Source organism: Kwoniella bestiolae, chromosome 2 (genome assembly GCF_000512585.2).
Source record: "Kwoniella bestiolae CBS 10118 chromosome 2, complete sequence".
NCBI classification, from domain to species: Eukaryota; Fungi; Basidiomycota; class Tremellomycetes; order Tremellales; family Cryptococcaceae; genus Kwoniella; species Kwoniella bestiolae.
In genome coordinates this window covers 2,359,736-2,379,449 of record NC_089242.1, presented here as the reverse complement: position 1 = coordinate 2,379,449, position 19,714 = coordinate 2,359,736, and the positions used below count along the sequence as shown (strand labels likewise).

Sequence of the window (19,714 nt, the reverse complement as noted above, 5' to 3'; positions counted from 1 at the left end):
ATGATGTGAGTTGAGATTGGCGATAATTGAGGTGAGGTGAGGTAGAGTAGCGGACAATCGCTTGATGTGTGATGTGTGTAATGTTGGGTTTGGTGAGTGATGAGTGGTCCGTGCGTTTTTTACTTTAGGTTGATTAGATGATTAGTCAACCGACCTGTACTGTATATTCCTTTTTACCCTATATCACGATAGATACTATAGATAGGAGATATTTGATTGGATGATACCGTAATACAATGGAGCAATATACTATACTATATATCGTCAAGAGGAATTTATCTAGAAAGAATGAAAGGGAAGAAAAGATAGGAATGTTCGATAGTGATGCTGATGTTATACGTGATATACGTGATGTTATGTATGGTACACAGTTTTCCTACACCGTACCCGTCCTTTGGTGATGATGATGTAGCTTCGCTTTGCTTTTACTATGTCCGACCAACCTTATTCCCGGCCGTCGTATCCAGTTTGATTCTGCTAGTAGTAGCTTGGTCCTTTCCGAGATCCGCTTATGTAGCTGTAGTGCGATGAACAGTCGATGGTCGGGTGAGGAGATAAGGTGAAGATGGAGAAACGAAGGTTGATCTTGCAGGTCGATGAGTACTAAATAATCTCGTCCGATACTCGTTCTTTTTATTTTTGGGTTGAAATGTGGGTCGTGTGGTCTGATGATGATGATGATGGAATGTGAAAAAAAGAAAAGGAAAGATCTGGGGTAGGCATGTTTATGTTCTCTTGATCTTTTGATGGTGGTCTAATTTACCTTCGTTAGTCTCAATCTTCTGCTAGATCCAAGATCTAAAGGACCCTCGGAAACACGTAGAACGACGACCACCCCACCCCTGTTTTACATCTGTGTCGATTGCAGTTTCTATCTTACCTTTTCTTTTTTCATGCTCTTGTATCAAGCATGTGTCATCAATACAACCTTAAAGATGCCATTCCAGCTACACAACACTCAGCTGGATCTAAATCTGGATCTGGGTCTACCGGCGGGGGTCATCAACGCTGACGTGCTAGAAGGAAGAGAGTTTCACATTGTCTCAATAGGCAACTTGTGCATTACCACTTTTCAGATCTGGTACTCCCCATCCCATTTTGTCTGCTGATCTGACCACTCATCGCCGAATGACCGCTGCGTATGTCTTGTATGTAGCGCTTGCTTCCTGACGATATTTTTCGTTTGTCATTTCCTCATCGCCGATTGTGGTCTTTCCCGATAGAATCATTCTTCCTACTTGCAGTATTCCTATTCCTATGTGTGCATCCTTTGATCTAAATGTCCAGCTGGTAGCTCGTGCATCTGCATGGAGACCATCACCCACATCACTTCGTTCATGGTTCTTAGCGTATGTGCCTGAATCATCGATCTGTGTGTTGTGTATTGCGTACTGTGTGTGTATTTATGTGTGTGTGTGTGTGTGTGTGTGTGTGTGCGTACATATATAAGTGTGTTTACTTGAGCTCCTATGCTCACACATCACACGATACAACATATACCCATATGCAGCTCACTCCAGCAGGCTACACGTATCGAAATATAAAGAAAAACGCTGACTAAACAAAACGTGTACTATATTATATATGTGACTGTAATTCCCGTTCAAACTGTTGATTCGCCACCTACGTTGGTGGGTCGCAGGTCCGTCAGAACGACCCTGAAGCGACGATGATCATCCCAAGCTCCCGTGCTGCGATCTTCAACCTCCACGCTGAAATCGTCCGTCGTGACATAGGAGAGTTCGATATTCGCGCATTCATCTTCTGAGAGAGCAGCCAGCGCTCTACAAGCGGTATTGAAAGTTCTGTTGAACCTCTGTTCGGTCTCTGGGGTAGTTGGGCGTCTATCGAACAGATCGAACGAGTCTTCATCTGGCTCGGGCCACGCTGTAGCAGGCGCGACGAGTTCGAAAGCCTCTTCTTCGACTTTGGGAACCGTACACGGCCGTTTGAATTGACGACTTGCGAAAACCAATTTCAACATCGTGTTGGGAGATTGGTCGGTCGTCGGATCCGCTTCTTCAGAAGATAAAATTCCGTTCAGGATTTGAGGGTCCCCCGAAGTGTTATTCCATCTCTTGTCGAAAGGAACAGTATGATCGGATTCACTCAGTATACAGGAGTGTTCAGAACAATCAAACCCATTTCTAGTTCTCAGTACCAGACCGGGCATATTTTCGGTCCTCGTCATGGTAGCAGCCCAAGACATGATCTTCGAGGGTTCAAGAGATGGTCTACCAATTTCCGTATAGATTGGGCCTTTTGAGAACTAAATGGACGGGGAGGATGATCCTATCGGGACATTACCGTCCAATATACGAATCAACTTGCTAGCAGTGGTATGGGGTAGTCGTAATTGGTCTTCATCCCACTTCTCATCCTCGATCTGCTTCTCAAAGGCTCTGACGGTCCAGGATAATTCTTTTTGGAATCTGCGGAAATCTGGGATTCAGGTAGTAGACCAATTGAGGATTTTTGATCTGTCCCATCGTTGGGATCATCGTTCTGATGCATACTCGCCATAGTAGCTGTATATGGTTCTGAGATATTACCTAACACTGTATCGGTCGGCTGGCTCATCAGAGATTGTATGCGGGGCTGAGAATCGGAGGGCTTGTGGTCAGACTGTTCATCTTCGGATCGATCTCCACTGGTCCCGTCTTGACTGGAGTCATTTCGACTGAATCTATGTTGACCCGTGTGTCCCCACCGTTAAGAAGGCTTGAAAGGACTTTCATGGTAAGTGATGGTATTCGGGGAACTCATCAATGGCACAGGTGTGGTCGATACTGATAATGTACTTTAGGTGCAGGGAATGTCGATGATGAAATAGGGGAAAACCAACAATGTGAACGCAGAGTGGCAAGACCGATTCTGTCCTTTAAATACTCCCGAAGTCATTTTGTAGGACAATAAACCTCAGCGGACAACTACGAAAAGTCACGACGATCCTTTCATCCCTGTAGGATGTAAGGAGTGCTCCATAAGTAGTCAGAAATTCTTGGTCTGGGCAAACTTGGAGAACTTCTTTCACGTCGAAGTCCGCCATATCTGTCGAAGACCATATTGAAAATCTGGAACCAGGGTCTGCCTTCGAGATGATCCGCCACCCTCACCACAGTATGACCTAGGCTTATTCCCGGACCCACTTGTTTCGAGGACCATCAGTGATTGCATGTAAGCATCATTCAAACGGCAAGTCTGATAAGTCTGATGATCCCTCTCCATCCTCTATATCTACCTGCATATCTTTCCCACTGGAGCGGGATCTTCTTGAGCTGACTTTCGATGACCCCTTTTGAGGCGCTTTCGCTCGAGCGGAAGTAGGTGTTTTGGCCTTTGAGGGCGGCTTTCGAGCCTGGAAACAGAGGAATAGGGAGACGTGCGTAAAAGTGAGATTGATTGGAAGTACGAAGTAACATGGGAATAGCGAAGAACTTGTTCATTCAGCCGAGTTAGATCTCATTGAGCGGGTATTGGAACTCACCTTTTTCAACGGTTTGACATCCCCCTCTTCCAATTTCACTTTATCCATTTCAATGTCGGTATCGTCATGTTTGATCTTCTTACTGGCCGATCCCCTTTGCCTCGCTGTCGTAGCTTTGACAGGTGTAGTAACCTCTTCTTCAGACGTGAGACCACTCCAGCCATCGTCCTGCAAGGCCTTTAATAAGACGCCCTTCGAAGAGCTGGATTTGCTATATTGTACTTACCGAATCATTCCCTTTTGACCGCTTCTTACTCTGACTACCCTTCCCTCCTTTACTTATCTTCGGCTTTATTTCAACTCCATCAGGCATCTTCTGTAATTCCTCTACTACCGCTGTTGTACGTCCTCCCACTTCTATGAAAGTTATAGTAGCGGGTTTGCCATTTGGCTAAGAAAAGCAAAATCAATTCTCAGCTCTGCGACTTCTGCTGTACGCGAAGACACACAGCGCTCATGGGGTGATGAGATGGTGTAGGCAGAATATGATTAGTGAACCTACCAAAGCCAAATAGTCCTTTCCAACAGGTTTGACATCTTCCCCGCCTTCTTCCTCGTCTCCACTTATCGGAGCTTTCTTCTTCCCCTTTTCTTGTTTTTTCCCTTTACCCCATCTCCAGCGGAACAGCCAATCTTCGGGGAACTGCTTCGAATCTGCGTTGACTTCCACTGCTCTTAGCGGGACTGCTCGGAGTTGGTAATGCAGGTCTTTCACGTGTTGCGAAGAGAGGTGGTTGACTGGACAGGAGGGGTGTATACGAGCTTGATACAGGACTCTAAACATGAGTCTCAGTGATTGTTGCTGGCTTTGGATGAAGAATGGATGTGCGACTTACTCATCTGCTACCCACTGGACATGCGGAAGATCACGGAGAGATCAGGTCATCAGTAATCTTGACCAGATCGCGTACGGAAAAGATTCGGACTCACGTTACCCACGCCCGCACTGAATGCCTGGTCCATTATCATCCCCTTTACCGTACCTTTCTTCTTCGCTATCAGATCCTGAAACTCCTCAAAGGTCGGATGGCTTAGAACAGGATCAAATCCCAGTGCGGAAACAGGTGGATGGGATGTGACTGGGTCAGGGAGAAGTCGTAGTCTACCAAGTCTCCTGCCTGGTATATACCATTAGCAGTCGAAACACCAAGATTGATGGGGTGACATACCGTCGAGAAAAGCTAGTTCAACAGGCTCGGTGCCTATTGATCCAGCCTGAGGTTCAAGTTTGAGTACGCTATATTGGCATTCAGCATATCGGGTTGCGGCAAATAGCTAACAAACATCGTGCTCACAATTTGTAGAACTATTGACCAGAAAGGAAAAATCAGCTGAGCTATCCATCTATTCATCCCAAAGCACGACGGTAACACTGACTCTAGGTGGCCATGTTTTGGAACTCTCTCTAGGTTTCCGCCTGTACCAAGTAGGTTCCTGACCTTTCAACTGGATCATCCCTGTCATGCCGAAATGCATCACTGGGAATCGACCTTTACCAGAGAGGGTCATCCAGAAGCTACAACCTCAGTTCTCAGCAAAAGTACCTCGATGCTGCTTTCAGAGACACCAACTCACGTTTTACCCTTTCTCTCGCATCCTGTGATTGTCCTTCCACTTATCTCTTTGGCCTGTCAGGCATATGAGCTCCAAGCCAAGATGAAAAGCTGTCTGTTGCACAAGACACGTACGAATGCACCATGATCATCCCCTCCGGTATATACGATCTTATCTTCCACCGAATCTACCGATTTGATCTTGTATCCTTTACATGTCTCGTGAATGAGCTTACGGGCTCTCTCGACCTCTACAAGGTGCGTGAGCGTGAGCAACAGTACCCATCAGGAATCAGAGCAGAGTGTAGCTGTGCGTACCCGGTAGCTCTGGCATGTCTATCACAACTCTATTCTACAACTGTATAGGCAAAATCAATCGCGAGGAACGATCGTCTGCTGTGTTTTAGGATGGTTGACTTAGGTTGATCGCCGAGATGTTGATGATGCGATGGAATGTTGACCGTGCTCATTCAGGCACATTGTGGTCATCGACATGACATTGATTCGGCGATGTCCGAGGTAACATAGCAATAACACACACCCAGACCACCTGACGACGGTGACTTTCTCCCGATTAATTGGGATTCCATTCCAGTTCTTTTTGGATTCATCTACGAGTTCAATCTAACTTATCATTTGAATCTTTCAGATCCAGGTGGCAAATCCAAACAATCGATCAATCCATCGATCCACCATGCCAATTATACATCCTCAGACAATGGCCAAGCTAGAAGCACGTACAGAACAATATACCCGACGGTTCAACACCTTCGCAAGGATAGCCGTCATCTACTGGTTATTGCGGTATGTCCTTCTCGATGGTTTCAGGCATGTCAAGGCGAGGGGAGTGGTGGGAAGTGCCAATGAAATCAAGGATACGATACAAGGCGTAAGCTGCTTGGATCTTATGTCATGCCATGGCACAGCAGACAGGCTGATACATACATCATCATCTGATAGTTCATCGTCAGATTGATGTTATCTCTTCCCTCGTCCAAGGCAAAACTTCAACTGGAACTTGGTAAAGCCCAGACCGAGATCAGGGAGAAACTCGCCCCGTCCAAGTATCCCGATGGAGTTACATTGACAACGGTCAGGAAGTTACCTGAACAAGGTAGAGATAAAGATTGGTTGGAGGGTGAATGGAGTAATTTGAAGAAGTTGGAGAGGGGGGATGTAGATGCTGGTAGGGTGTCTGGAGCGGTGTATCATGTGCGTGTTCTTTACGCTCTTATTCATTAGTGATACAAATGCAACGCACTGAGCTGATATGGTCGTATCGGGGGTGAACAATAGGGCGGAGAAGAGCTCAATCAGGTGATAAACGAAGCTATGGCCAAATTCGTCGTCTCCAACCCACTTCATCCCGACGTCTTTCCAGGTGTGCGGAAGATGGAAAGTGAAGTGGTCAGTATGGTACTGAACTTGTGAGCATGGTTCTGGTCCATTGTCAAGATATCGGCTTATCTGTTGGTGACAGATATAACGGACCCAACGGTGCCGGTACAAGTGAGTAGAGCCATGACGGACAGCAAGGAGACCAGCGTTTATGCTCATTCTGCATGATGTCATCTAGCTACTTCCGGAGGAACCGAGTCTATTTTGATGGCAGTCAAGACTTATAGAGATTGGGCAAGAGATACCAAAGGAATCACCCGACCCGAAATGTAAATATCACCTTCCGGCCTTGAGCTATCAAATATAAACAAGCTGACTGAGAAGCTAACCCTGCAGGATCGTCCCCTCCTCCGCCCATGCGGCGTTCTGGAAAGCCTCTCAATACTTCAAGATCAAGCTGCATGTAATACCCGTAAACGAAGAGAATAGACGAGCGGATGTGAACGCTATGAAACGTGCTATGTGAGCTTTTTAAATATTCTCTCTTCTAGTAAGATTGCAACTTCAGCTGACAGTTCTCTTACAGTAACCCAAATACGATCATGTTGGTCGGCTCAGCACCAAACTTCCCAGATGGAGCTATCGTGCGTGCAAGATCCCTCACTCATGTCATCACGCTGAGGCTTACTTGCTTGAGAATAGGATCCTATCCCTGCTCTAGCTGCTATCGCCAGAAAGAATAACATCGGACTTCATGTTGACTGCTGTTTGGGATCATTCATCCTGCCCTTTATGGAGAAAGCCGGTTTCGGGGCGGATATAGAACCATTCGATTTTAGAGTTAAAGGCGTGACTAGTATAAGCTGTGATACTGTGGGTCATCTCCCTGTCAGATATATCATGTGCCAAGCGAACGAGGGCTAATTACCGACTGACAATAGCATAAATATGCATTCTGCCCAAAAGGTCAGTTCTATCAGCACGCACTTACCAGCTAGCTGACATTCCTCATAATATAGGTTCATCCGTCGTCATGTACCATTCACCGAAATTGAGAAGATATCAATATTACATCATGACAGACTGGGAAGGTGGTGTATATGCCAGTCCCTCAATGGCAGGGTCGAGGTGAGTCCGACCTACCACTACAACGTCACTCCACTGAAAGGATAGTGTTGATATCGTGCATTCTTGCGACGACACAGACCAGGATCCATCTTAGCAGGAGCGTGGGCAGTTCTCAACTACATAGGCGAAGAGTGAGTCCTCTCAACCTAGCATTTCATGGCCCAGGATCGTAAACACATAAGGCACTACAATGACTGATTTGTATTCCTCGAACAGCGGATACACCCAATCATGTCGCGAGATCATCACAGCCTCTCGAACTTTGCTTCAAGGTCTCAAAACGCGCTTCGCAGATGATCTGTACGTTCTTGGTGATCCCAAAGCATGCGTGGTGGCTTTCTCAAGTAAGACTCTCAATATATATGCGGTGGGAGATGGGATGTCCAAGAGGGGTTGGCACCTTAGTGCGTTGGGTGGGAAGAAGGGGGGGTTGCATATGGCTTTCACTGTGAGTACACGCTAGCCTCTGGCTATGAACTATGCACCACTCTGATAGCGTTGAGTCGGTGCCGATGGTTTATCGTCTGAACAGAGACTTAGCGCAAAGCGAGTAGACAAGTTACTAGACGATCTGTCAGAAGTGATTGAGGAGGTCAAGGCTAAGCCAAGTGATCAGAAGGGAGATCTCGTAGCCTTGTATGGTAAGTTTTTCTGCTTTCTTTCGCTCTCCTTCGCTGGAAAGCTGACTATCGCTCATCGTGCATTATTAGGGCTGGGCCAAACGAGTGTCGGACCTCATGTGGTGGGTAAATTGGCTGAAACGTTTATGGATACCTTGTATGAGTAGGATGGGGAGGTATAGTTGTGTAAGGGAGATGCGGTTGCACAGGCAATGCATGGGCATAGGGACATTATAAGTATATTCATATATGACATGATTGGCTAGGATGGTACGATGAATGTATACATTACTACTCCGTTATCTCATCAAATTGTGGATGTTCAGAGCGAACGTCCAGACGATCAGCTGCCAACGGACATTCAATGCGATTTCTTGTGCTCTGACGAATGGGCGTGTATGAGTTTTATCCGTTCTTGAATTACTAAGAAGGCCAACAACGAAGATCGAAATCATGTTCAGATCACATTAGCATTGACCGAGATCCAACGCGCAAAAAGCTTACCCGCTCTATTCAACGCATCAATGCCCCCATATCCCGTGCAGAACACTGTGAAGAGGTAGAACAACTGGTCGAGGTCAAATCAAGAAATGATCAGCGGAGTACGGAAGGTTTTGGTACTTGACCACGGCAAGGGGATACATACACTCTGCAGTAATGGGACCTGATGCTGTATCAACTTCGGCACCAATATAAGCGGCTCAATGACCAGGTGCTGTGATTTGGCAATATTAGCTACTAACAATTCTCTCACTCGGCTTCCTGTCGATATTTTACTGGGATCAGGTAGGAATAAGGAACTCACACAGGCAGCTGCGAACCATGCTGCACCAGGTATCATCCACCTGCCGAGATACCTTTCTATAACACCTCTGAGCAAGTTGGCGACGCCGTGGTTTGCTGGTGCGGCCACAAGGAAAATTAGGAGGAGTAAGGGATAAAAGGGGAGGACGGAGATGGATGTAGGGGGTTCGAAGTAGTTTATTTGTGGGTGTCGAGGCTGAGTGAGAGAGATGATGAATCAGTATGTGGTTCTTCACGTGTGCAAAAACAGAACAAATCAAGGTGCGAGGATTTATGTATTGCATATTGAGGAGAGATAGGGGTATCTCATCGAAGGATCATGGACCCGGTATACCCTAAAGGGCTATTCTGACTGAGACTTGACCTCCAAACATAGACCATACGCACAATATCGAAATGCCTCAGCGCATCCTCACCCAGCTCCTCCATCCTCCTCCCAAACCCACCTTTCCCAAGCCCCTTGTCTGAGCCGAAAGATAACGGTATATCCAGCTCTACGTTCCTAGCTTTCGTAGATACTTTGATACGCAACTTATCGACTTTCAACCCGTCGATCGGAACATGTAATGTCAGAGTGGGAGGAAGCGATATGGAGGAGGTTGGAAGAGGTTGGAGGAGCGGGTTGGTAGTGTGTCGTTTGGCGATTGCTACGTATGTGGATCAAATATCAATATCGGGTAGGGTTTGAGAGATAGAACGATGAGTGAGTTGGCTTACCGAGTAAGAGATCGGGTCGCGCATTTAGCCATCTTCGGACTGTCTCTCTGCATTTTTACTAGGTGTCAGCACTGCACGAAAGATCTGACCCGATATGACAGATCAGTCATTTGTACCCCAGCTATCACTCACATCTCTGCCTCTTTCACTATCACCGGTGGGTGGTCCTGAGCCATCGCGTAGAGCTTGATACGAGTATTGTCGAATTCGTTTTGTTTCCTGGTACTCGCCTCGAGCTACCTTGCCTTACGATCCGCTCCTTGAGTCAGCTGTAGCTTTAGGTATGTCAGAGATGAGTAGAGAATGTGGAGATGAGCTTTGATGTAGTCTTGTTTGTCGTTCATCTTCGGTTAACTGACATAACAGCAAATCCAAACGTCATTCCTGATCATGCTCGGTAGTAAATAGCTTTCCCACGATCAGATGCAACCTGCAGCTCTCCCACGGTAGTGTCCGTCTGTCTGTTCGGACAACAGGTTGGCCATTGGAAAGATCTGCTTCAACGAAAAGCACCCAAGACTAGAGGCGCCTTTGAGGTACTGTATATGTTCACATCAGCTTAAGAGATCCTGCCACCCGATACGGATCTCTCGTATAAAGACATATACCGCGGAGCCAAGGCTCGGTCTCTCCTGACCATCCTCTGGAAGCGAGCGGTCCCCTTGGCTAGCTGACACGTAAGCGAGCTTTGCTGGGGCATTCTCTGGGCACCGGAACAACCGATGACACACGAGGGATCTCAAGGGGAAAGGCACACCTGCAGTTAACTTGAAGCCCCAATTCATCCCACCACTGCGGAATGTCAAATCACCTTACCTGACCTAGCCGCATAATAATAATATCTACCGGCGGCGCCACATGCTTTTTCTTGGTGTTACGCCCTGATAGAACACGTTAGCGGGAGCCGCCAAGGATCAATCATGCCTTGTATGATGCATCAAACAAAGCATTTGAGGGTGTAGGCGGTATGAGCGTTACGTGGGCCTGCCATTGCCATTGCCATTGCCGCTGTCCGATACAAGGCAGTGCTTCGGAAACAATCGAAACACCGTGAGAAGGAGTGAAGTAAAGCACATGGATTGAAAATGAAGTGCCCTTGCCGCAGGATAATTATTCAATTACCGGCACGGTATAGACCGTGTATGTTCGAGGGTTTTAACGGACACAACGGATCTAGGATGTCCAGATCGGCGCCCTTGCGCTCTTCCAACTAGGGTGTCCTATAGTTGGTCCCGTCCCATTTTGTATGAAGCTAAGCCTTGCTAAGCACTTGGCAGACCCCCAACCGCTGCATACAAACGCCCCCATAGAAGTAGCGCAGTAGGCATAACTTGGGCTTTTCCGTACTGTATGAAGAGACATGGGGTCATTGGGAATGCGAAAATTGATACCGTCGGATTTTGATGAGCGCATCAGGAACTGTGTGTTAACGTAAGCGTGGTTACTTGTTAAGGGAAGTCCAACCGGCTATGAGATGGTGGCTGAACTACGTCACCTCCCTCCGCTTGGAGCCATATGGAGGAAGCCAAGGGGAAGGAGATGACGCTTGAGGATTGTGCATGCAGGGTTTAAGTCGGATGGCCCAGCATAATCGCATTGAAGGGGTCATCGGGGATGGTGGATGTTGGATGGGGCACGAGGGATTTGGTTATTTTTAGCTGAAAGAGGAAACGATGCCCCCCGGCTAACCCGGAAATAGTAGGAACACAAACAGGCCTCCATACAGAATTGATGATGTTCGCATGTGGAAGTAAAAGATGGAAAAGAGAAATTTTGGATCAAGGTATATAAGAGAACGATGTCATCGGTGTCGATGCATGCATGTCTAACCCCCTCTCTTACCAAAGATTACATACATATCACACTGCTTACAACCATACTTGTCTACAAGCTTAGCACACCGGCGATAGCATTTGACGGTAAACTAATCTAATCAAAGGTATGTAGTGTGTCATCCTCTTACATCACCAGTACTGCACTGCAGGGAGAGGTAGGATATCCGAGCAATGTCATCTGGATTTCACTCCCTGCTGTCATCATCGGAGGGTTTCTTCCTTTTCATCTCCACTCCTCACCCACCTCTTCAAACCTTTTTTTTTTTTTGGATCATGATCATTTGACCAAGGTCACGCGCTCATTCATATTCACACATGTACTTTTAAAATAGAGTATACGAATAAGGCTGACATCATTCCTTTTGTCATTCAGAAATCATAACTGTAACTGTCTTGGCCAGAACCCCTCCACATCCCCATATCCCAATCGAAACAGAGCATACGTACCAAGCAAAGACTCTGTCATCCCATTTTCCAGCCCAGTCAGAAACATCGACGTCACTTTTCCTCCCTCCCCATCTATCCATCTTATTCCACAACCAACCTTACATATCTCTCTCGACTACTTCTTCATCCTCATCTTTCTACATACAACCGACAAGAAAGATCCTTTCATCCGTTCGATCAAGAACAACAACTACTCACGCACACCAGATCACATATAAACAGCATACAAAATGGGTGGTGGTGCACCAGCAGGCGGCGATTTCGACGCCCTCCTTACTCAAACGCAAAATCAAGGGTGGAGAGGTCTCTTCAAAAATGGTAGAGCATTAAGTTTGGCGCTCTTCGCTTCCTTGGGAGGTCAGTCTTTCCATTCTCTTCTTGGCTTTGTCTTGAGCAACTTGTGCTGATGTTCTCGATGCATCATATAGGTGTTTTATACGGTTATAATCAAGGTGTTTTCGGTCAAGTTCAAGTCATGCACAATTTCACGCAGCGATACACCGCTACAGTCAGTACCACTTCGTTGACATTGTCGCAAGACTTCAGGCTCAAGCTGATTGCATAACTTTTACCATCAGCTCACCAATACCGATACCAAAGGTCTCCTGACTTCTATTCTCGAACTTGGTGCTATGATCGGTTCACTTATCGCTGGACCCTTGGCGGACAAATACTCTAGAAAGGTGAGTCGCTATCAACGTTCCATTTGAGCAAGAGGTATCTGCTAATTTTCCGTTTGTTACGCTTCTTAGTACTCAATCTCCGGATGGTGTCTCGTTTTCATGATTGGTACTGCTGTTCAAACCGGTGCGAACGACAGCGTCGCTTGTATCTATGGTCAGTGGCACACATACCTACCTCTCAACGCTTGGAGTAGTTTAGACTGATCCTGAGTTACGTTTAGTCGGTCGATTCATCGGGGGTCTCGGCGTCGGTGCCTTATCAATGCTTGTACCCATGTTCAACGCCGAGTTAGCCCCACCAGGTATTCGAGGCTCTTTGGTCGCTTTACAACAACTCGCCATCACTTTCGGTATCTTGATTTCTTACTGGATCGGATACGGTACCAACTGTGAGCAGCTTATTGTCTGTCATGAAAAGGATATGAATTAACCCTTTTCCTATTTTTGCAGACATCGGTGGTACCGGAGACGGACAAAAAGAAGCTGCCTGGAGAGTCCCTCTCGGTCTCCAACTTGTTCCTGCTGCTGTCCTTCTTGTTGGAGCAATCTTTTTACCCTTCTCTCCTCGATGGCTAATGCTCAAAGGTGAGCGGTCGTCTTTGCATCTGCCGACTTGATATTTACATGCTAAATCCGAACGCAATTAACAGGACGAGAGGAAGAATGTCTCGAGAACCTTGCTATGCTCCGACACGCTCCCGCCGAATCACCCGAAGTCCAATATGAATTTAGAGCCCTTCAAGCTGAACGACTTGTCGAACAAGAAGCCGCCAAAGAACGATACGGTGCCAATGATGTCAACCTTCGAGTTACTCTTTCCGAATACAAGAGATTGCTCACCACCAAACCATTACTTCATCGATTGATGCTTGGTGCTGGCGCTCAGGCGCTCCAACAATGGACCGGTATCAATGCTATCATCTACTACGCTCCCACGATTTTCGAGTCCATCGGTTTAACTGGTAACACCATTGGTCTTCTCGCTACCGGTGTGGTCGGTATTGTCAACTTCGTTTTCACCATCCCCGCCGTATTGTTTGTTGACAACGTAAGTCACTCGTTTCTTCTCTTTTATTATTAGCTTGTATCGCATCTGACGCGACGATGCCCCTCAGTTTGGTCGAAAACCTATTCTCGCTTGGGGTTCAGCCAACATGGCAATCTCTCACGCTACTGTCGCAGCCATCTTCGCCGTATACGGACCCAATTATGATAACAAGGCAGCTGGTAATGGTGCTGTCTTCATGATTTACTGGTACATTGCCAACTTCGCTGTCACCTGGGGTCCATTGGCTTGGGTCGTATCCGCTGAGGTGTTCCCTCTTGACATGAGAGCAAAGGGTATGAGTATCTCATCAGCTACTAACTGGCTTGTGAGTGATACCTTCCTTTTCATTCTCACACTTGCGAACAATGATTGCTAAGTCTTCTGTCGGCTCTTACAGATGAACTTCACCGTCGCGATGGTTACTCCTCACATGTTGGAATCCATCACCTGGAAGACCTACATCGTGTTCATGTGCTTCTGTATCGTCGGTTTCCTTTACGCCGTCTTCGTCTTACCTGAGCTCAAAGGTCTTTCGCTCGAAGAGGTTGACAAGATTTTCCACGATAACACCGGTGCTGAAGACCGAGCTCGACGAGAACGAGTCGCCAAGCAAATCGGTCTCGACAAGGTCGCTCAAGATATCCAACACAAGGAGAAGGCTCAACCTGGTCCTGACATGGCTTAATCGACAGAGTCATATCAAGTGAGACGCAAAGACGTGATTCGTCCTTCTTTCGTGTTTCGCGTGCTCGTCGTTCATAAACACAGTCTCAATCCACATCCTCGCCAGACAAAATCCCTCAAACATATAGCTCAGCATTAATACAGATCGATTTTTCATTTCCTTCATTAGTCATTTCACTTTCATCACAAGTTCGCTTCTCACATAATTTTATCATCTCATATCTTCTCTTGTATCAGCAAGCCAGTGAAAGAAGTATAATATACAAAACATGTATGATCTATCACCTCTTGCTTATCGGAAAAGAGCGTTGCACATGCCCACAAACTTTGTGATCGTTCCATGCGCCCGTATAAAATTAACTGACCATCAATTGTTGATGGGCTTATTCTCCTTCGATAGCTGAACATTCATCGAGCATATGAACTTCCCATCGTTTCTCTTCAGAGCATCGATTGAGCACCACGTCGAACCCCCCTACACTAGCGTGCATCATCATGGCATCGTCTCTATCGTCCTGAAACGAATGGACGACCTCGCTGATCAACGCGATACATTTTCTGAATTTTCGCTCTGAACGCACAGGAACATCAATAGAGTTCATTTGCGAATTGGCACCCATGGATCCTTCTCCCGGAGTCAAATCGGTGAGCGCTAGCTGGCAGATAGGAGAGAGCGTAAGGTAGAGACCATATTCGTCCTTGTGATGCTCAGACTGCGATGCTGGGCAGAAAGCCGCATCTGCAACTATCAATCGCTTTCTGCTCTTCTCTATCGGATGAGAGTCGCTTTGTGAGCTCTCTGCTCTCAATTTGCCCTTCCATGTCTCCTCGGTGTATTGTTTAAATCTGTCCCAAGCTTGAGTGATATCGCTCATTGGAGAGTAGTTCCACCAGGTATTCTCTTGCTCTTTGGAATCTTCAGTCTCAATGACCAGAAGCAACTCGCATTGGTCCTGCAGCGCTTGGAATGTCTGGCCAACTAATCCGTTCGTCTCCATCCTAATGTCCAATGTGGACTTATCCTTGTTGGTAAGCGATAGGAGATCCAAACTTCCCAAAAAATGGTTGGTAAATTGGTCCAGACCCATCTCCTTCCATTTCTCACCTCGCATTAGATGGTGAACCGTATCATCCACCTTGAGATCCTGCTCCGATGACCTGCTCAACCCTTGAAGGCATCTCTGCGAATTGACGTCATTCGCATCCTCCGCAGCCATGACAATCCTCCACTTTCCGAAATCTTCATCATAACTTCTCGTTGTCACGTCGTTACATATACTTTGAACACTGCATCTCTTTGCGATTATTCGATCCCTGTCCGCTTGTGATTCACCTGTTGAATTTATTATATCGATTCGCCACTTCCCGCCCAACGAGGTAGAACCTCACTAGGACATTCCGACCTACTGCTTTTCCGAGTAAAAGCCGATCTCACAATCTTTCTACGGGGACTCCATCGGCTGAGAGGCATGATTCGACGAGCTGCGTACTGTAGTCTGAATGTTCCACTAAATTGTGCTTTATTGCCAAGTTCATTATCACCGTAAAGGCAACTGGAAGAGATTCGGAGGTTGGATGGTGCAGCAAGGATCCAAGGTAACTCGACAGGCTGAGATGCAGATCGGCGGGATACGAACATCGCTAGATGGGAAATAACAAGAGATTGTACATTTTGCTACGGACGAACAAAGGTAGCAGCTTCCCACTTCGCTCTGCGCTGTTGGTAAAGGAAGAGTGGAGAGAATGCAGAATTTCACGACGAGTGGCGAATATAGGATTCGCCATAACTGCACTGTATATGAGCGTTTATGTTCCGAGTGGGGTGTGAAAGGGTCGTTTCCCTATTTTGATGGTGAAGTGCGAGTGCGAGACTTTGTAAGCTAAATCCAAAACGTACACCCAGTACATTGGACTTAAACAATGCTTCCATCGTGAGAGCTCGGACCATCAACACATATAACAATAAATACTACAGTACTCTGCTCAATCCTCCTCCCAGATGCCAGTCCGGAGCCGATGTACAATGACGCAAAAGTGCCCTCACGCGAATTGTTCCTTCTTCCCAACTCCTTGGCTAGAGAGCCTTGCTTTTCTTCCGAGAAGAATCATCAGGTCTAAAATTAGCTTTGTACCTGATTCCCAAGCTTTCCTCTTCGCTGACGGAAGCTCTAGTGATATTGACTTCAAGCCCATCATCTTTGTACGTCAACTGCCTCGCATCGTAAGAATCCAAACGATCAGTCGAAACACTGAGAGCCTGAGCTTTCAGAGCCTTTGAAACTGTTGAGGACCATCGAGGATCCTTCATCATCTTCGAATGGATATCCTCGCGAGTATCTGAGGTCTTATCTGGTTTGGGTCCGATTCCGATTTCCAGGAGACTGGAGCTTCCATCGTTAAATTCCCGCTTAGAAGTAAGGATTTCAAGATTCTGAGAATCCTGTAAGTAAGTACATTGTCTCATTAGGAAAATTCAATCCCGGGGAAGGGATGCAGTTTTTGATGACTTACGAGATCCGGAACAAATGATTTTCCAGAGAGTGGCGCTCCTCTGACAGTGTTCATTTTGAATTGCCACGCATCTTCACCATCGATGGCCGAAACCTCACTTTCAAGCCCGTCGCCTTGGAGCTCCAAGGACCCGTCAGAACATACGGCGCTCCCATAGATCGTTTCCATCAATTCTATGGTTCGTTCGATGTGCGATATTTCGGCTGCAGCTCCAGGATCGTTCTCCACTTCGTCGTCGTTTGACTTGATCGCGTATTTCCACGCAGGGTCGCTTGAGACGGCTGCCCTCAAGCTTGTCATCGTCCCAGACTCTGCCGTCGACAGTGCTTGTACCTCTTCATCACCGTTCTGATGAACAGGTCTCATCTCTACCCATAGATAGTCTCTCCTGCCCCCTAGCAGCGGACTGAGGGGATTAGAAAAGTCCCATTTTGGTGAAAATCGGGTCCGATGATGTCGAGAGGAGGGGGATACGCTTGTGGCGCCAGTCGGAGTTTCGAGATTAGCCACAGCTTGATCCATAATGACCATTTGACTGTCGTTGGGAATTTGAAAGACGAAGGGATGTCGACAGAGGATATGCACCAGCGATGTGGCGCGCTCTGAAGAGATGATTTTATAGGTCAAGCGCTCCCCCTTGTTCGGGGGCCTTAGGGCTTCAGTAGGCCATCCTTTGATCATTGGAGAAGGCAAGAGGCTGAAACTTGTGCAAAGGGCTAGATCTTCTCGTTCAGCATGATCCTTTGCGGTCGTTGAAATGAGTCGCTTCAACTTGAGAAAATCTCCATGTTGGTACATGACCATCGTCATTGGTGCCCTCACACTGTTCAAACCCCAATGGGAAAGTGTGACCGCGGGTGAGATATCGAAGGCTTGACTGAATCAGTGGCTTACTTCTGATAGCCCACCAGGGCATTTCTAGTCACATTCCGACTCGAGAGAAGAAATTATATTGGCGAGATTTGATAACTTTGCGTCATCAAGTATGAACAGTGCCTCCTCCCAAATGATGTCCATAAAAGCTTTTTAGGTTTAGGTGACAATGGAACGCCATGTGTCGTACCCATTAGCGATCAGTGTAGGCGTTCATAGAGGATATGTAATAGGCCGAGCCATGGTAATCTCGCTAAGATGCGAAAGGTCTCTTGCTAAAAAGCGACAGCGATAACGAAACTATAGCTTACGAAAAAGACTCTTTGGAGAGGGTTTCGCTATCTAGCTATTTCCGAGTCGGCTCTTATACTTTGCGATAAGTACTTGTACCGCGTACGTCAACTAGTCCTGAGAGTGGAGCTTGAAGTTCCTAACATTATGCTGACTGGGTGACAAACCCACAACTTGACCATGATTCAATGACCTCTAGACCTGAATTTACCCTCACATGGTGCTACCTATTCGGTGTGTCCCTCTAATCCAGCTTGAAACTTCCGAAGCCGGGTATTGGTGTTCATATTGGTGTAATGAACGTGTTTTAAGCACTGTCTACAGCACGTGAACATGACAGGACAGTCTTGAGTAGCGACCTTGCCTACACGCAGATACCAAACATGCCGAAACCGATCAGAGGTACCTCTGCAGATACTGTTCAATACAAACCATTTCGCAGCCCGAATCCGAATCCCTCACACTGAGCTTCCTTCCAGATAACCCTCTTTTCAATACAATCACATCACCTGACATCGAAACAATCCATTGAGTTTCCCCAGGCATTGTGGTACCTGGACTTGGCGGCCTAATTCCGTATGAAATACCTCGTTCATCATAAAACGCCAGGGAGAAGTCAGCTGCCGTGGTCACCCGGTAATCGACTGAGATCGGGAAACAACTTTGTAAGATATTCTCGAGTTTTGTTATACCCGAGGCCTAGCAGCAGTCTCTCTCCTTGGATAATTGCGTCAATGTTTTGGTCGAGGACTGCTCATTGGACCTGTTTGTCTCCAGAAATTCCTCGGGAGGACCATAACCGATATTCACTTCGGCGCTATGGTGGCTACCGTGGCGTTCGTCGATATGGGTTATCCCTCGGCTGTGGCCCTTCATGAAATAAAGCACCATTAGGTCACAAATCCGGCTGCTTGGCGCCTGCCCAAACGTAGGGGAAGAGGTTGGATCCTTGAAGAAGACCTTTGAATGGTAGTCTCCAGAGTGAGTTCTCATAACATGAAGCGGAAAGCAGGACTGATAGCATAGACATCAACAAAGGACCTACCCGACCGAAAGACACCGTCTCTTTGACGGGCGAGGTTGAAGATCTGGGTGTTACTACACTCAGTGTGTGTCGTGCCCTGTCATTGTCCCTATCGTTTCCACGCTTGAAGCAACTGGTATATTGGCCGACTGCATAAGTCAGCTCACCCTCTTCGGCTACGTTCTCGGGTATTTCATCTTCATAGGCTAAGGAGATCGCCTGAAGACTCCTGTCGATGTGAGCTCTGGTAGATTGACGCCAAAGCCCAGGCCCCAACAGGCGTTTCCATGAGTCATCAGCAGCTTCTGAAAGCGCCTGCTCGAGTCTTGAAAAATGATCTGCGTGAGAGATGATGCCGTCGCTCGCCGAGATGGGTGCAAGGGTTATGTCCACGTCGTGAAACATGAGATGATCCATACGACCGTCGAGATGAGACCTGAATGAGTGGAAATCCATCCTCAATTTTGAGGGGGCCATAGCTTTGGTCGTCATATCGGAAGAATCGATTACCAGCTGAAGTATCCACTGTAGGTGTGATCTGAATAGACTGGAGGTCAGTGAAATTAGAGGTAGTCTCAATTAGGCTGAGGATAACAGATATGAGAAGTGTCAAAATACATTTTTTCAGAATGAGAGCTTTTGTACTGTGACTGCGAAACTCAGACCATCGA

The 19,714-nt window shown here is 47.0% G+C and overlaps 8 protein-coding genes across 8 annotated transcripts; 2 read left to right on the top strand and 6 right to left on the bottom strand.

The window, feature by feature from the left end:
* Positions 1–1,603: 1,603 nt before the first annotated feature.
* Positions 1,604–2,209, bottom strand: I302_104037 (uncharacterized protein; the record flags this gene model as incomplete). The annotated part of the gene is made up of 1 exon (XM_019189400.1): positions 1,604–2,209. One exon carries the CDS (start codon positions 2,207–2,209, stop codon positions 1,604–1,606), a length of 606 nt encoding a protein of 201 aa, XP_019048962.1.
* Positions 2,210–3,184: 975 nt separating this feature from the next.
* On the bottom strand, positions 3,185–5,374 carry I302_104036 (formamidopyrimidine-DNA glycosylase; the record flags this gene model as incomplete). Its single annotated transcript, XM_019189399.1, has 12 exons — positions 3,185–3,358; positions 3,488–3,655; positions 3,714–3,878; positions 3,990–4,263; positions 4,324–4,337; positions 4,418–4,605; positions 4,657–4,724; positions 4,783–4,793; positions 4,865–5,003; positions 5,063–5,115; positions 5,176–5,291; positions 5,359–5,374. 12 exons carry the CDS (start codon positions 5,372–5,374, stop codon positions 3,185–3,187), a joined length of 1,386 nt encoding a protein of 461 aa, XP_019048961.1.
* A 384-nt stretch (positions 5,375–5,758) lies between these two features.
* Positions 5,759–8,293, top strand: I302_104035 (uncharacterized protein; the record flags this gene model as incomplete). Its single annotated transcript, XM_019189398.1, has 14 exons — positions 5,759–5,929; positions 6,001–6,252; positions 6,337–6,467; positions 6,521–6,549; positions 6,617–6,707; positions 6,775–6,900; positions 6,965–7,022; positions 7,081–7,251; positions 7,320–7,344; positions 7,398–7,506; positions 7,584–7,637; positions 7,723–7,954; positions 8,039–8,147; positions 8,217–8,293. 14 exons carry the CDS (start codon positions 5,759–5,761, stop codon positions 8,291–8,293), a joined length of 1,635 nt encoding a protein of 544 aa, XP_019048960.1.
* A 194-nt stretch (positions 8,294–8,487) lies between these two features.
* I302_104034 (uncharacterized protein) lies at positions 8,488–9,823 on the bottom strand (the record flags this gene model as incomplete). The annotated part of the gene is made up of 7 exons (XM_019189397.1): positions 8,488–8,549; positions 8,631–8,694; positions 8,773–8,841; positions 8,932–9,126; positions 9,318–9,577; positions 9,648–9,694; positions 9,780–9,823. The coding sequence occupies 7 exons, from the start codon at positions 9,821–9,823 to the stop codon at positions 8,488–8,490; spliced, it is 741 nt and encodes a 246-aa protein (XP_019048959.1).
* Positions 9,824–12,159: 2,336 nt separating this feature from the next.
* On the top strand, positions 12,160–14,345 carry I302_104033 (uncharacterized protein; the record flags this gene model as incomplete). The annotated part of the gene is made up of 9 exons (XM_019189396.1): positions 12,160–12,286; positions 12,358–12,437; positions 12,508–12,612; positions 12,682–12,766; positions 12,834–13,001; positions 13,063–13,197; positions 13,263–13,660; positions 13,728–13,985; positions 14,058–14,345. The coding sequence occupies 9 exons, from the start codon at positions 12,160–12,162 to the stop codon at positions 14,343–14,345; spliced, it is 1,644 nt and encodes a 547-aa protein (XP_019048958.1).
* Positions 14,346–14,727: 382 nt separating this feature from the next.
* On the bottom strand, positions 14,728–15,561 carry I302_104032 (uncharacterized protein; the record flags this gene model as incomplete). The annotated part of the gene is made up of 1 exon (XM_019189395.1): positions 14,728–15,561. One exon carries the CDS (start codon positions 15,559–15,561, stop codon positions 14,728–14,730), a length of 834 nt encoding a protein of 277 aa, XP_019048957.1.
* Positions 15,562–16,418: 857 nt separating this feature from the next.
* I302_104031 (uncharacterized protein) lies at positions 16,419–17,536 on the bottom strand (the record flags this gene model as incomplete). Its single annotated transcript, XM_019189394.1, has 2 exons — positions 16,419–16,784; positions 16,856–17,536. 2 exons carry the CDS (start codon positions 17,534–17,536, stop codon positions 16,419–16,421), a joined length of 1,047 nt encoding a protein of 348 aa, XP_019048956.1.
* Positions 17,537–18,914: 1,378 nt separating this feature from the next.
* Positions 18,915–19,535, bottom strand: I302_104030 (uncharacterized protein; the record flags this gene model as incomplete). The annotated part of the gene is made up of 2 exons (XM_019189393.1): positions 18,915–19,033; positions 19,211–19,535. The coding sequence occupies 2 exons, from the start codon at positions 19,533–19,535 to the stop codon at positions 18,915–18,917; spliced, it is 444 nt and encodes a 147-aa protein (XP_019048955.1).
* Positions 19,536–19,714: the final 179 nt, after the last annotated feature.